Genomic DNA, 17295 nt, shown 5'->3' with positions numbered 1-17295 from the left:
GACACCAGAATATCTGATGGGTTTGGACATTTTAAATTCCTGGATACTTGCAATAAAGCAACTAAAATCTCCCTGGGCTGAAGAACAGGCTTGTAAGTCTCTGGAGATCCTCTCCCTTGTGCAGACCATAAGCCAAAAGAGAGGAAGGCTTTATTTTCCTTCCTGCTACAGAAGGAAGACAGAACAAAGTCTACTGGTTCCTTTCTGGTTCAGGAGAGAAATAAAACATCTTAAGTAAGTATTTGAAATTCTCTCCCTGTTTAGGAAAGAGAAGATTAAAAACTTGTTCAATTATGAGTCTGCTGCCAAAGAATGGCCCTGTTTGCCAAGGAGATTCTTTCCCTTGGCAGTATATAGCTGCCATTCTACTGCCCAGAGCATCCAGCACCTCTGCTCCAGGCTGTGCCTTCAAGGAGGCCAAGGAGCCCAAGCTGACTCAGAAACTTGGCCTTTTGATAGCACTCCTCTTGACAGCTTGGAGAGCCTTGGGGCCTTCTTCCAAACTATCCCAGTCATTCACAGGCAGTTTAGCCCATCCCAGTATAATATTTTGGAAGTATTTGTACTTGTAGAACTGTAACGCAGAAGTAGTGCACTATGGAATAAACTAGTAACACAGTCACAGCTGTACTGTCTGAAGCAGAAGGTACATATTATTCAGGACCTGCTACTTAATGCTTCCAAAGACAACTAAAACATCTTCAGTATAACTGATGTTAGTGTCCATCATTCAAATTCAAGTATTGTAAAACAGCAAAGTGCAAGTTGTTCTTAGCCATGACACTTATCTGATCTCCTTTTCATTTATTCTGACACTTTCTCATCTGTATTTTTCCTTATGCAGTGCTCCTTTAAGTCTGCATTTTTTAAGTAACTCAACAAACTAATAAGCATTTTCAAACCTCGTTTTCAGAGCTGGTATGAAGGAGAAAATCATCCTGCAGAAAGCAAGTGACATATTCCAAAATTGGAAAATCACAAGGCAGGTTTTAGGATGAAACGCGAGCACATATATATCCAGATAAACTCCAGAACATTCCATGTTACATTTTCTTTTCTGTGTCTGGAGTTAGTCTCATAGAGTCACTTGGCAGTAAGTGAATGTCTCCAGATGCAGTAGCTGAAGTAATGCTGAAAGTTTGAAAATTATAATACCCTGTTAGAAAAGAGTGTTGTTTAAATAGAATATATACCTTAATGTACTTGAGCAAGAGTTACTTTCCACTAGTGTAAGCTATTCCCTTGTTTCTGCAAGATTTGCCTTTTCCACCGAAATATATACTGCAACTTGAGCATGTTAATAGCATACTGTATGTACTATGCTGGGACTCAGCTCTTGCTTCTAGACTTTTATTTTTGGTTTTTTATAGATATCGATGAGTGCAGTTCCTTCTTTGGTCAAGTGTGCAGAAATGGACGGTGTTTCAATGAAATTGGTTCCTTCAAATGTTTATGTGATGAAGGATATGAACTTACTCTTGATGGCAAGAATTGCATTGGTATGTATGATACCACATGGAGATGTTAAAGTACTGATGAGCTGAAATAAACTGTTAGCTCCCATCTAGAGGGAAGCACCACAGTCGGAGTATCTAAGTATATTAAAAAAAAAAAAAAAAAAAGTTACTTTACTGAAAACACAGTAAAAGTAACTGGGTTTTGGAATAGTTGTTAATCTTCAAGCATTTAAATGCCTTAGAAAAAGAAAATTAGAAGGTAATCCTACAGTCTTTTTCATGAATAAGCCTGGTTTGTTATCATAAGAATTACATGATTCTAAACCTTTCTTGATTCTATCTACTTTCCAAAGATACTAACGAGTGTGTGGCACTACCTGGTTCATGTTCTCCTGGTACCTGTCAAAATTTGGAAGGATCATTCAGATGCATCTGTCCACCAGGATATGAAGTCAAAAGTGAAAGTTGTATTGGTAAGGCAAGTTGTAATTGTTGCTTCTGAACAGTTTAAAAATTAGAGTAACAGTCTGGTTTTAATGTGGTGGAAAGTAGTTTGTACACCCTAATGTTTGTGAATGTCGCCCAACTTAAAATCATGGTGACAGAGAATAATAGGAAAAATCTTCAGGAAGAGGTTTTAAAAATGGAAGGCAAGATATTTTTTACTGTATTGTACTGTATTTTGTATTTCATTATTTGAAACAAAAATACCTTATTTAAAAAAAAATTTTCATTCACTTTCTTTTTAAAATATCATTCATAAAACAAATCAATCTGTGTACTGGATTTATATAATGTTTACAATTACAGAAAGGTAATTATTGGCAATCAATGCATGAACTAAGCTTATGGTTTCACAGGGCTATGAAGTTTAAAAATCTTGATAAAATTATGGAGCTTATGGGAACAATTGCTTAAGTTGGTTTCTTCTAACTGTTTTCTGATTCCACAGGAGGAAGAAGATGGTACAGCAGACCTTGCATCAGTTTGATGTTCTTGTTTGTTCATATAAGTCTTGTTTAAAGCCCTGAATATCATTCAGGAGCTGAATGTCACACAATGAATTCAGATTTGGTGTGGCAGAGAATGAGAAAAAAATTCAAAGTTACAGCTCCCTTTTTCAGCAGTGCAAAGCACAGGACTACTGTGAATTTATTGGGCATTTAAATTAACTATGTGGGGCACCTGCCAAGGAACGTGCACACAACTAGTTTTAAGTAGCTAACCTAGAAGTCTTAGGTTTCTGCATGGTCAGAGGAGAGAGTAAGCACCTGTCTCTCCACTGTGACTATCTTAAGAAACCTGTTTTTCAGCTTAAATGATTGAAGTTAGCTGATGTGACACTCCAGATACACATTAACCTAAATAACTTCCAACAATAAATGAGCAGCTTGTCCTTGTATAGACTGAAGAAAACACTGCTGAGGACATAAAGATCTGGCCTATAGTCACCTGATCTGTATGGGCACAGGAACTGGATCACAGGAACCTTTTTTAATTTTTGTCTTAAACAAGAGGATCTATTTTCTGAGCCCCAGAGTTCTCTCATCCTTTTGTATCACACCACCATATTCAGTTTGCCTTCATGGTCTCTTTTGGCAGCTGCCATTTCCATATTAGCAATTATGTTTGAAATTAATCCAAATCACCTACAGCTGTAAATTCATGAATTTAAAATGAAAGCTTTTGGTTTTCCAGGAAGATCACTGTTTATAGCCACTTTAGTATCCTCACAGAATCTCTTGATGTTTTTGACAGCACTGGTACTGCCAGATTTTTGCCCAAACCGAGTAAAAGGGACTTAATTACATTCTTTTTCTTCATTCTGCCATGTTGATAAAATTAGCAGCTAAAGTTCATAGAAAATTTTTAGACAATCACATGATTGTACTAATACTTACACGATGATATGATTAATATTATGACAACTTTTGCAATGTACATTCCCCACTACTTTCTATTGACTTTATATGCAAACAGCTTTATAATAATTCATGTGAAGGTTGGCAATGGCTAGATAAATTTCTGAGCTCAGGGTGATTACATACAGGAGAAAACAAAACAGATAGGAGCCACGGAAAAATTTCTTAGTTTTCACCTACCCATTTAATATATTTCCTTTCGTTTTATGGGAATGAAGGGGAGAGGACTCATTTACTTCCATAGTCTAGTTAGTTGCCTGTTCATCATGGCCGCGAAAATAATTTCTTCCACTAGTCCCAAAGCATTCATTGCACTAGAGATCAGTACTTCAGAAGAGCAGTTCTTCCATCCCATTAATGCAGCTGAATAGCTGAACTTTGTATATTAACAACTGCCACAATAACTGGGAAAGTAATTACCTTTTTTTCACTGAAATAAGCTGATTTAAAATGCTTCACATAGTAAGAGACTGTCCGTGGGAAACTACCGCAGGGTTTGGTTATATGCCAGATTATGCTACGGTGGTTTGTTCATGCGCTATACCTAACAGTAATTCTGAAAAGGGACTCAAGGTAATATTTTTTCAGAAGTAACATCACCTGACTTCTTCCATCACTACACTTATATTTTCCTAGTGGTAAAGACTGTATTTCCATTGTTTCCTTATCTGCTAAGTACAGATCAGTTTTCTAAGATTCCATATAGTAGAGAGTCCAACAGATAACAGGAAAAATGGTGCTACAAATTTGTGACTCAAGATCCATGAAGCTTATTTCATGGAGAATACTTATTCCTGCCTACACCTGGATTAAGATCAATATGGATATTATTGTAGAATGCTTATACACCCATAGGTGTCTGTGGTGGTTCTTTTAGTATCTCTTGCAGAAAGACTCAGGAAGTGTTGTACTGCAAGTATAACTTTGTAGATTATCAAAATACACTTCAGAAATTATTAAATTATACTTTACAAATTACTTTATCAAGGAGGCTTATATCTCCTGTCAATATTTGCAGAATAGAATGTTAAACTACAGTTTTAAATAATAGATATGAAAAATTAAAGGTTTATTAATGTATTCCTTTTCTTACTCTTCTGTTGAATATACAGATGCAGGATATGCAGTCTGATATTATTTGAGCTGCACAGTTTTACAGGCACTTGGTGTTTATATTAAGTGCTATTTTGTTTTAAGTTTTTAATTATTATAAAAAGATCTCTATTTTTAAAAATCACATTTAAATATTGATAGCAAAATATTCTAAATTATGCAGTTGAAGAGGAAAAATTTTAAATAACATCAAGAGTGGCAGTGGAAGACTGGTAAATATGAATCTGAATATATAAATATAATCATAGGTATTCCTCTGATAATAACTAGCTATAGCTTCAGTTCAAGAACCAGTCAGAGTGAAAAGAGCCCATCTTTAGTTACAAACATGTAGATTTTTACCACATAAAGATTTTTTAAATGAAATAAATAAATAAATAAATAACCTGTCTTTCTTAACCAAGGAATTCACAACCAATGGGGTTATGGTGAACCTCTTCTTTAATTTACAGATATTAATGAGTGTAATGAGGATCCCAACATCTGTCTCTTTGGCTCTTGTACGAACACTCCAGGAGGTTTCCAGTGCATCTGTCCTACAGGTTTTGTGCTGTCAGATAATGGTCGGAGATGTTTTGGTAAGTTATGGTTAAGGAATGCAATAACTTATTCTAACAGAAAACAGATACTCTAGAAATGAGTAAAAAGAGACCTCTGCAGGTGCATTCCAAACAGTGCCCTTATGAGGGTTGGAAGGTGCTTTCAAAATATTATGAAAAATGCAAGCCTAACATTATTCCTCTCAGGGCTAGAGAGTTATCATGTAACCAGGTCGGAGGTGCTAGCTCCACATAACTGTATTTTCTCTTTTAGATACTCGCCAAAGCTTCTGTTTCATTAATTTTGAGAATGGGAAATGCTCAGTGCCAAAGGCTTTCAACACCACAAAGGCAAAGTGTTGCTGCAGTAAAATGCCAGGAGAAGGATGGGGTGATCCTTGTGAGCTGTGTCCAAAGGAAGAAGAAGGTACACATCAAGATTTTAAATAAAGCCTTTTTAGGTAGGAGAAAAGGAAGAGCACATTTGTGTTGTACCTTTTGATCATTGGAAGGAGAGCTCTTTTTTCGCATTATCTGTTAATGGCCTTTTCTAGAACCATCTTCAGGTCAACAAAAGAAATAGAAGAAATCGCAGAAAAAGAGAAATACTGAGTTGGTTTTGCTCTGTAGAGAAATAAGCTCGTAGCCTCCATCTATAGATCTAACTTGCTTTAGGCAAAAGAGAAGAACAAAATGGGACAGTGCCAAGAATCCCTAAAGTAATTGACAGTTTTCAGTTCTTGTTTTTTTCCAAGTACAGAAACAGGAAGGCACCAAGCATGTGCACATGGAAGCTCAACAAGTTCTAGTGCTGAATCCCTGGACTAGAATGACTTTTGCTTCTGGCAAGACAGTGTAATGACCATGATTTAAACAGTTGACAGTTTTGAAAAACTTGATACGGAAGAATTTTGGATGGCTTTAACCACTTGTCACAGTTTTCTCACTCACTTTTTTTTTTTTTTAAACCATACCTTTACAGTTGCTTTTCAGGACCTGTGTCCATATGGTCATGGAACTATTCCTGGAATTGATGATACACGTGAGGGTAGGTATTCTTTTTCCTGGTAATTAAAATATATATATATATATACATAAAACTAGACTCAGATACTATAGTATGTGATGGCTTACTTCCCACAGCCCCAGGTGGCAAGAGGCTGACCTTTAATAAATGTGGAGCATTATGATAGTTAAAAGATTACCTTGGAAATTGCATGACTGGAGACAAACAGAATATGGCATTTAGTCTTTTTTAAATGATTTTTTAAGACTTCATACAGAAATGCATCAGCTAATTGGTTGCTAATATCTTCCTGCTTTTTAGATGTCAATGAATGCCTTGAAAGCCCAGGGATTTGCTCAAATGGTCACTGCATCAATACTGACGGATCGTTCCGCTGTGAGTGCCCCATGGGATACAATTTAGATTACACTGGAGTACATTGCATCGGTGTGTCCATATTTCATAAATTCTAAGATTTGTAACACTTCAATTTAAAACACAATTTGAAATGTGCCCCAGTTCTCTACAGTTTGCATGTTTTCATTATGTAGATACTGATGAATGTTCAATTGGCAACCCATGTGGAAACGGTACGTGCACTAACGTGATCGGCAGTTTTGAGTGCAGCTGTCACGATGGATTTGAGCCAGGCCCAATGATGAATTGTGAAGGTAACTTGTCCTAATAATTTTTTTCCCTTTAGTTTTTTTCTAGTCCTCAGTATTCAAATTACTATATTAACCAGGCCTTTGATGCTGTAATAACTAGGAGGAAAAAAAGTTGTTCTGCTTGAAATATGTCACTGAAGAGGAAGTCCTGAATTGATTTAAGAGGTATTTTTAGTTTATCACAGGATTTCCCAAACTGCATGTTACATTATTCAGTGGTTTATTGGAAAGGGCAGGGTGGGAAGGAAGTAACTGTTGAGCCCCCAGAATATCCTCATAAACAGTGTAGCAAACCATAGAAAAAATGCCTGAATTTACAGAGCATTTTTCATAACGGAGACAGGGCAGTTATTCACTGACCCACTTATTACTGTAACAAGTAAGTTATGCTGAACATAATAAACTTGTCTGTCTTGTCCATTATTTCATCCCTCAACATTGAACTTCAGCATACAAGCATAACAGCTTTCTGCAGTTCACTCCTCTAATACAAGAGCTGAGGATACAGGGAAAATGTGATGTAAACAGGGGGAAGAATCCCTACAGCATGGTTTTAGTACCCACTTACAGATCTGTTGTCCAAGAATCTGCCTGTTACAGTCTTGAATCTGCTTATACTATCTGCCTCCACGGTATCCTGTGGCAGCAAAATCTGGAATGTCACTACTCTCACTACTTAGAGAATTATTTTTCATGTGTTTTAAACTAATCCAATGTTATGTTTCATTAAGTACTTCTTATTTTTCAAAGTGTGGGAATTGTGTTCAACCATTCTGCTCTCATCGGATGCTCATTGGGATGCTTCTTACAAATTTTGGGTTTTATGAATCGTAATTAGTTTGCTTTCTGAAGCAACAATTCTTTTTTTTAGAGTTGGGAAAAAAAGCCTGACATCTCTCATTACACAAAAATACATTAAAAAATCATCATCTAATAAAAAATCTGAAACAAACCTGTCGCAACTTGCTGTTCTAAGCTCACGTACTTCCATATTTATTATGCCATTATTTTTAAGCATGGTTTTGTTAAGTTTTCTCTGGCTACTCAAAGCCAAACATCCAAAAGTCTCTGGTTTGAACTACTACATTTCTGATACTTTTTAGCTGACAAGAGAAGCAGAGGTATAAGGAAACCTTCTTGGTGATTGTTTTAAAACATAGTGGAGAACAATTGAAGAACAATTACTTTGTTCCTTTCTGTTCAGATATAAATGAGTGCGCTCAGAATCCTTTGCTGTGTGCTTTTCGTTGTATCAACACTTACGGTTTCTATGAATGTACATGTCCAGTCGGCTATGAACTAAGAGAAGACCAAAAGATGTGCAAAGGTAATGACTGATGTATAAACTTTTCCCCAACTTCAATCACCCTGCACTGGCCAAAGCATCATCCAAACATTTCTGTGCATCTTGCGTTCATACTCTCAGTGGAATATAGCAAACAGTCAAGTGGATGATGATTTACTCTTTCAGAACTCATGCGAGACCAGTATCTAGTGGTTTTGTTATGAAGTGTACCCAATGGTGGGGATTGCATGAGCCAAGAATGTCATGGTGAAGTTCATCTTTAAAATGACAAGATGATACAGCTCACAAAGATTAAGCAACTGCAATTAAGCATAGCACTCAGATTTTTTTCTTCGATGCTTGATAGTTAGGGAAGACTGTATGTCCTCTTTCTTGAGAAAGTTCTAGTTTTCTTCAGTAACTGCAACTACTGGAAGGACAAAATACATTATTTTTTCCAGATCTAGATGAGTGTGCTGAAGGTCTTCATGACTGCGAATCAAGAGGCATGATGTGCAAGAACTTGATTGGTACTTTCATGTGCATATGTCCTCCTGGAATGACCCGGAGACCTGACGGAGAAGGCTGCATGGGTAAAGCCTAGAAAGGGAGGAAGACACCTACTGAAATACAAACAAGCAAACAACTGAAAATTTATATGTATCTAGTAAACTAGAAAATAGCAATTCATAAAGGACACTTAAGATAGCTAATAATGCCCAACATCTTAAGCTTTCTTTTTGTTTCAAGATTTGAGCTTTATCTAAAAGTAGTTCTGAGTGACTAATAAGTGTTTCAGAAGTAAAACTCTGGATTTGATTCTTTTGTTGTACAATAAAATCAGAATGTTTTTCAGACACTTGTTAGATTTAAAAAAATGAAGTTTCAAAAAAAAAAAGACCTCAGTTTATGAGTAGGAAGAAAAATTATCGTAAATAAAAGTTACATTTCCTTTAGCATCAATACTGTTTATAAATAATGTGGCAGTTACTTAAAGAATTAAAACTGTAAGATTCTGAAACAACGTATAAAAGCCATGAAAAGCAAAAGATGTGGAAACTGCCATAGTTCAAAATAGTTCTCCGTCCTGTAAGTAAGCAAACAGCTTTCCTCCACCATTTTCTGAATTTTTTGAGGGGTAAACAATATCTACGTTTTGGCAAATTATACTTTCTTCTTGTACATAAAAAAGCCCAAGATCATTCCAAAGTTCTCTGTGGATAGAAGTAGCTGAGGCTGTCACTGGCTCAGAGAAAAAAAAAAAAAAATCCATCTCATTTTAAAATAGTGTTCCTTCAGCAAGAGAATGACTACTTTCCTTTAGAGATGTTTATGATTTTTTTTTTACTAAGAATTATGCCAATTTTGCCAAGTAATGCTGCCTTTAAATCAGTTTATGTATTTCTGACGTTTTATTTAAGCATCTGTAATTGCTTACAGATCTGTGGCATTAGCTATGGAAGAAAATAGACTAAGATTGTAAACTTTCAGGGAAATGATGTGCAGACTGAAATGTGACTGATTTCAGAAAAGGTCAAACATGTTCAGAGACAATGATTACAGGATGAAAAATTGTTACTCAAATCATGCACGTATTCCAATATTATATAAATGCTGCTTGCCAGGTAAAAGTTCTGATTAGGACTTGCTCTGCTGCAAGGGTTTTCTGCTTCTTGTTATACACTGCAAAGAACATAAAAGGATTAAAGCTTTCATCCTAGCATGCAGTACTTAAGGAATGGAATAGGATAGTGTTATTAGGAAAGACCTTTCCAGGCTTAATCAGTTGTTGATTTTCCACTTCCTGCAAATATTTTGCAAATACTATGCAGACTAATTAATGCATTCTATGAGTCTGATATATTTTGTTGTAACAATTTTTTTTTTATTATTCTATTTTGTAAAGATGAAAATGAATGCCGCACCAAGCCAGGTATCTGTGAAAATGGTCGTTGCATGAACATTATTGGGAGCTATCGATGTGAATGTAATGAAGGATTCCTGTCAAGTCCATCCGGCATTGAGTGTCTTGGTAAATGCCTCTTCCATATACATTTCATCTTACATTAAAGTATAAAGGATACAGAGTGTAAAATAGGCTTCTGAGTACCTAACAGTTCTGTTATCTATAGAAATTAAATAATGATCCTTATTAATTAAACAATTATCTAATACATAATGATGATAGGAATGACAAGCATCTTGAGTCTAGCAATCGGAGGCCTCACATAGAAGGGTCTAAATTCCAAAGTACATAAATACGGTGCTGAGCAATACTATCCAGACAAAATACAGGTATTTTTAAAAAAGAAGCAGAATTTAGTTAACTTAGATCAGAAACTGGGATGCAGAGCAAAATTAAGTGTTTGAATATTCAGAAAGCAATCTTAAGCACCACAATACTCCAACTAGGCATCTGAGTTTTCTGTAACTTTAAATCAGACTGTGATTATGAATACAAAATACTAAGATTTCACAAAAAAAAATGCAAGAAACATTTAAAAGTTTTGAGGCAGACCTGCACTTTAAATGCTGATGAAGGGGTTTATATTCATCAACCTGTATTTCCTTTTCATTATGTTTAGACTTGTTATTTGTTCTATAAAATTCATTGTTCCCTTTTTAGAAACCAAACAGAACTGCAAACCCTTACTTTTTCATGCTCATTGTTCAAGTGTAAATACTTCAAAATGTTTCACAATACTGAAACTGTATTTATTAGTATTATTGCATCAAAAATACTTGTATATTACCTTATATAGGTACTATAAAACCAGATCCCTGTAAATTGTCATCAGTAGTGTGCTGACTTCATGGCAAAGCAATAACATTGAAAGTGCAAGGAATTTCCTAAGGATTAAGACCAGATGGGAAGAAGATGCCACAGTCTGTTAACCCCAGCCAGTCATTAATGCCAAGGAAATAACCTGCTTGAGGGTCATTACTGCTTTCTTATATTTAATACATGATTTTCATACTATTTTCTGAAAACTATGCTTTGGGTTAGTTGCAGCTTTTCCTTTATTTTTTTTTAGGTCAGTGATTAAAATGAAAAATCAGTCTGGCAGAAACAAAGTATTTCTTTAGAATTAAAGCACAAATATTAAGTCTTAGATTACATTATTTTAAATATATTGTCCAAACCGTTATATTTTGTTCACATTAAACTTTATTACACATCTCAAATTGGAGACAAAGCATTATATGTTCTTCAAGTCATAATGTGCATATAGACCTGCACTATCTACTATCTAGGAGAAATCTTGCAAATGACTATGGCAAACATCCTGTCTCACACAACTGACACTTTCAATGAGGACAGCTTTGTTTGGTGTAAACAGTTATGTTATCAGGCACCCAAAGTAAGTTTTGCCTAAAGCCAAAGTTCACATTTTACCTGATTCACATAAGAAACAGATTCTACTTCTCGTACTTGTAAAAGGGAACAGCTGAGTGTTGATACATATACACATTCTAAGGGATCTGAAGGATTTTAAATTTTAGCTTTAAGAGAAAAAAATAAAATCTTTCATTTAAAAACATTAGTGTCTGTCAGACCATAGTTGACAATGTTAATTGTCCATTTAAATTAACAAATAAGACAGGTGACATAGCCTATTTAGAAGATACCATCTCTGCAAAATTTAGAGTTCCCATTAGCACTGGAATTTGGAATCTCTTCTTTCCTCAGCTGCCTGTTTGAAGGAAACTTGTAGGAGATTAATATGAAGTTTTGCTTCTTTTTCATGATTGACAGGTATTAACCAAATGGTTTAAAAATTAAGGAAAACAATTAGAAAGGAACAGATCAACAGTAAGATCATATAAATATTTTTTCCCAACAAAAATAGGAATGCCACTGTAAAAGTACTGAATTTCATAGACCCTTTTAAGTGCTAAGGCATTTGTCATTTAAACTGCATCAGGTTAGATGGTAGACATACTGACCAGTAAAACAAACAAACAAAACAAACTTCTAACCCCACTGCAAGTAAATTTTTCAAATGCAAGCCAAACATAGCCAGCTTAAGTGGAAGTTCAGTTTGTCCCACAGCCTGGTTTACTATCAAGCAAGCTTACCAGATACACTCCAGGGCACAACTGCCCTAGAATAAAATTCTCACCCAGCTCATGCAGGTACTTAACTTTAGGGACATCTGGTATACACTTGGAATGGCAGCAGATTGTCAGAAGACACAACAAATCTGAAAGACTAAGTCAAAATAGACTTCACAGACTGGTTGCTAATAATCTTCTAGTGCTTGCGTGTGTTGATAGAGTCAGAATAATACATGAGATGCTTAATGGATCTGATGTTTATCTCTTACTCTTGATCTCTGTACTTCTTCCTTACAGATAATCGCCAAGGATTTTGCTTTGCTGAAGTTTTACAAACAATGTGTCAGATGGCTTCAAGCAGCCGGAATCTTGTCACTAAATCTGAGTGCTGCTGTGATGGAGGCCGGGGCTGGGGTAACCAGTGTGAGCTCTGTTCGCTTCCTGGAACCACCCAATATAAGAAACTCTGTCCACATGGACCAGGCTATACTACAGATGGAAGAGGTATTAGCAGAGATGAAAAGAGGTGGAAAAGGGGAAAATAATATGCTCACGTATTTAAGAAAATGCAGAATTCTCTTTGAAGCTCTTTTGAAGAATTTCCTGTGAAACAACAGAGTTTGATTTTTCAAATGCTGCTGAGAGACCAGAAATTAAAAACACCTTTAAACAGTAGCTGCGACCAGAATACTCAAAGCCATGTAGAATTTTCAGGGTTAGGATCTAAAACAGGGGGTACCAAACAGTAACTAAAAGTTAGAAATTATCTCAAAGCTTTTGTATACTGAAATTCTGCATACATGGCAAAGGTAACAACAGTTGTTCTAACAACAGTCTCACTGAATGCTTTGCAGTTACTATTCCTGCACAGCAAACAGAAGCTAACATATTTTAAAACAGTGTGGAAACTTTTTTACATCGTCTAACTGGTAAGAAAATTCACTTCTGCGGGTTTTGTATTTTGAGTTAGCAGAACTGGAACCTGAGTACCCAATGAAATAGTAGGAAGGTTTTGATACAAAAAACAATAATGAAAATTTGAAGGATATTTGGCTTTGCATTCAGATACATTTTTAAAGAGAAAGAAAGGGAAAACTTCCTATCAGAAACATGAGGAACTGTGCAAAAACAGAAGAAAAAGTTAAATTTAAAACTGAAACATGACATATTTATTTTCTGCACAGATATTGATGAATGTAAGGTCATGCCAAACCTATGTAGAAATGGACAGTGTATTAACACTATGGGCTCCTTCCGATGCTTTTGCAAAGTTGGCTATACTACTGACATAAGCAGCACATCTTGTATTGGTAAGATTCAGCGTCTTAATCATCAGTTATTTTTTTAATTGGTACATAACGACATATCAACCTCTGTAAACCTTTGTATCAAAGCAGCTTTTTTCTGTTTATCTTTTATCTCTTTTCTATCTTTCTTTGCCTAATGCGCACTTCTATTTTTTTATTTCATTTGGGGAAATCAAAAAGCAGGCTGTACTAGCAATATTCCTGCCAGTAGAATGAGCACTGAAATATGTTTTGGCTGTGTAACCATTTTGACTGAGAAACGAGCTCATTACTTCATAGTCTAAATCTTCCCACTTTCCTGTTGGTTAACACATATAAGTATACTCAAAAATAAATACTTAGCCCTCAGATGAAAATATTAATGCCACTGTCACTCTAATATATGACTCTTTCGGGACACTCAGTTTGTCACTGTAGTGGCAACTCTATAGAAACTCCATAGCAACACATCCATAGAGAAAGAAATAGGAACAAATGTAAATTGGAGACTTTTTCTACAAACATTTTTCTCTTAAATACAGTCCTGTTTAGAAAACACCCTTCAAAGACAGACAGAGAAATCAGTACAACAGATACTTAACATTTTCTTTCTTTAGATCTTGATGAGTGCTCCCAGTCCCCTAAACCATGCAATTTTATCTGCAAGAACTCAGAAGGGAGCTATCAGTGCTCATGTCCTCGGGGCTACATCCTTCAAGAAGATGGAAAGACATGTAAAGGTAAATAAAGCTATACACAGTAACTTTTAATTTTGTTGCACCTTGACTTAAATAGTTTTGAAGTGTGGTCTTTTTATCATGTTAGACTAAATATACCTCTATTTTTTGTTGACTTTTCTTAAGACAACAATATCTCTTACTTTCAGATCTTGATGAATGTCACACCAAACAACACAACTGTCAGTTTCTCTGTGTCAACACCCTTGGAGGTTTCACATGCAAGTGTCCACCTGGTTTTACTCAACATCACACAGCTTGTATTGGTAAAAAACTTCCATTTTCTTTTCTTTTCTTATTTTTCTATAAGAATAACATTCTCAATTCTCATTCATTTATTTTGCCTTGTATAAACAATAATAATAAAGAGCAATAACATCAGGAGTCCAGAAAACAGATTTTGAAAAGCAACAATTATAGCTAAAGAAAAATCAGTCTATCCACCATTTGTATTTTCTTGCTTAGTAAAAAGTTGTACATATTTAATACTTCTTATTATATTCTAAGTATAACCACATGGAGACAAAAGGATAAAGTATTAAAATCTGATTTAAAATGTAGTTAAATAAAAACAGACTGAATTTTCTCTTTTAATAGATGCAGATGTCTTTAAATCTTAAGCATATGTATAAATCTTACCAATTGAAACTATTCTAGCTCACCTAATAGAGAAATGCAGAATTTTTCCACTGTCAGCAGTTAAACACCTGGGTCTTTCACACTTATAACTGAATTACAGCTTGCACTTCCAGTTTATTAATTACTTATAGCTCAGCGTGAGTTGTGAGGTCATCTGGTATATAAATATCAAAAGCTGAATTTTCAGAATAAACTGTTGCACTCTGTGGATTTCAACCTCTTAAGAAATGTTATATGAACATGTCTAAAATGATGCCACAAGCTGTACCAACCTTCTTATCTCTCCTCTGCATTTTTAAGACAACAATGAATGTGGTTCTCAGCCATCGCTTTGTGGATCAAAAGGAATTTGCCAAAACACCCCTGGAAGTTTTACCTGTGAATGTCAAAGGGGATTTTCTCTAGATTCTACTGGATTAAACTGTGAAGGTAACTAGCAAAGGTCAAATTTTTTTTATGGTGCAAATCCTTACTTCTGTGTCTAGTAAACCCTGTGATGTCAAAGACAGATAAAAGAGAGCACGTGCCATAGTAAAAGTAAAGACCAGAAAGAAACAAGAATGTATCTGAGTAATTTTAAGCATAATTGTAAGAACATACTGCCTGAGTAATTTTAACACAAACTAGGATAAAAAGTGACTTTTTAGCTGAACTCTTGAACAACTGTTTCTAAGATGCCATTACAACATCATATAGAATTATACATCTAAAAGTTTAATTGTTTCTTCTTTTCATGTTCACTTTCATATAGTCTAAACAGAATCTCTCTACAATTTTTATTTCAGCTAATTGTAATCATCCACCTGAAGGTGCCTAAGATTAGATTCTAAATTTTATACTTCAAGTCTTCTACCCTATTAGAGATACATATTCAGAAGAGTATTCACTACAATTAAAAATACAAATTATATTGTTGAGATTCATCTCTCTCAGTTGGCCCAAACAGGAGCCCCAGTCAGGAAATCTCTATTTGAGGGCTCCAAACTCTTCAGTGGCCTTAGATATTGAGCAAAGAAGAAATTAAAAGGCAGTAGTAGGCCATCTGGCTGCTGAGAATTAGAAATGCAGAGGTATACATGCAGAAATTCATGACAGCTCAAAATGTCAGCTACCGTGATACAGCATTTAAAACAGGGATTGATATTTAGAGCCTATTTCTAGAGTAAGTGCAGAATATGTGCAGCCAGAAGTTTTAGAAAGCATTATCTTCTGTCAGATTGCTCTGTTCTCACAACATAGATACATCCTTATTGTGTGCTTTACCCAGCACCTACAAAACATGAAGTTACACATATCAAAGCATTTACAAGACACATACACAACTGGCACATCAGAACTGCTCTATATGGCATTACTGATAAAATTACACTTTCAGTTCCTAGCATGATGGTTTTCTGCACCTCAAGCTTTGAGACAGCCCAATTCCATTAATTTGTTTCAAACTGTGGACAACTAGAGTGTAACTTAGAATCTGTGATACCATGCATGATTTTTCATTTTTTACTAGAATTGCATACTATACCTGACACATTAAGCTGCTTACAATCTACTTGTTACAGAAACTATTTCAGATGGCAGTTTTTACATTTTGTTTTGGTTTTGTGGCTTTCTCCTCTATTTACACTTACCTCAGAGACTTTTTAGATGGCTTTTTCTTTTTAATTGAAAAGGTAAGCACTTACATCCAAATTTGGTATGTATTCCTCATATTCAAACCCTTCAATATGTTCCAGGAGATACCATGAACACTTGGTATGATATTACAATTAGCTGAAAAGCTTAGTTGATTTGAAAACTGAAATAAACAAATTGAGTTTCTAAACATTACATCAAAGTAACATCATGTGGGATTACCAGGAATAATGTTCCTTCTCCAAATCTGAGTAATGTAAAGGCTCAAAAACTCGAGTCAGATTATTTGTAGAAAGAACTATTAATTGACTTCCAGGCTTTCCAAAAGACCAGCCTGAATTATGCTTCCATCTTAGAACAGTACTCTGTCATAAATACTGGTGTTCAAATAATTATGATCAAACTGAGTAACATTTGGCAACATGTATAATCATGTGTTCCTTCATGTTCTACTTCTCTCCCCATTGCAAAGATGTGGATGAATGTGATGGAAACCATAGGTGCCAGCATGACTGTCAAAACATCCTGGGTGGCTACAGATGTGGATGCCCACAAGGATATATTCAGCATTACCAGTGGAATCAGTGCGTTGGTAAGGAACCAAACAGCACAGAATACATTTAAACAGCAAAGGTGCCATAATGGTTATACTGTCAGCTAGCCTCCAGGTGAGGACTAGAATGGGCTGGACAAAGGGTATTCAGACCCTTTTTTACCTCTCTTCCCCTCCTTCCATACACTTAGTACTTCGAACATAAGTCAGTGACATTAGGTAACAAGAAAACACACTCATCCTATTGAAACTCTGTGTGACAAGGAGTTTTCCAACTAAGGCCAAAATTCTGACTCCCTTCTCCTCAGAAAAATCCCCATCTTAGAAAGGTGGAAAGATGTTCACCTGAATTCCCAAAAGCTTCAATGTAAACAACTCTCCTGGCGGGGTGGGGCAGGG

At 35.5% G+C, this 17295-nt stretch overlaps 1 protein-coding gene across 1 annotated transcript in view; it reads left to right on the top strand.

The window, feature by feature from the left end:
- The window catches only part of FBN2 (fibrillin 2), a 171695-nt gene that overhangs the window by 147659 nt on the left and 6741 nt on the right, over positions 1 to 17295 (top strand). The window contains exons 47-62 of the mRNA XM_026866024.1: positions 1371 to 1499; positions 1811 to 1930; positions 4945 to 5070; positions 5306 to 5458; positions 6014 to 6079; positions 6359 to 6484; positions 6589 to 6708; positions 7910 to 8032; positions 8452 to 8583; positions 9897 to 10022; positions 12347 to 12553; positions 13234 to 13359; positions 13953 to 14075; positions 14222 to 14338; positions 15012 to 15140; positions 16816 to 16935. Coding sequence (XP_026721825.1) covers positions 1371 to 1499; positions 1811 to 1930; positions 4945 to 5070; positions 5306 to 5458; positions 6014 to 6079; positions 6359 to 6484; positions 6589 to 6708; positions 7910 to 8032; positions 8452 to 8583; positions 9897 to 10022; positions 12347 to 12553; positions 13234 to 13359; positions 13953 to 14075; positions 14222 to 14338; positions 15012 to 15140; positions 16816 to 16935 — 2043 coding nt within the window. The remainder of the gene's footprint in view (positions 1 to 1370; positions 1500 to 1810; positions 1931 to 4944; positions 5071 to 5305; positions 5459 to 6013; positions 6080 to 6358; positions 6485 to 6588; positions 6709 to 7909; positions 8033 to 8451; positions 8584 to 9896; positions 10023 to 12346; positions 12554 to 13233; positions 13360 to 13952; positions 14076 to 14221; positions 14339 to 15011; positions 15141 to 16815; positions 16936 to 17295) is intronic.

This window comes from Athene cunicularia (assembly GCF_003259725.1).
Source record: "Athene cunicularia isolate RWA chromosome Z unlocalized genomic scaffold, athCun1 chrZ_part2, whole genome shotgun sequence".
NCBI classification, from domain to species: domain Eukaryota; kingdom Metazoa; phylum Chordata; class Aves; order Strigiformes; family Strigidae; genus Athene; species Athene cunicularia.
Note: the sequence above shows the minus strand (reverse complement) of the source record. Positions and strands in the feature narration are given on the sequence as shown.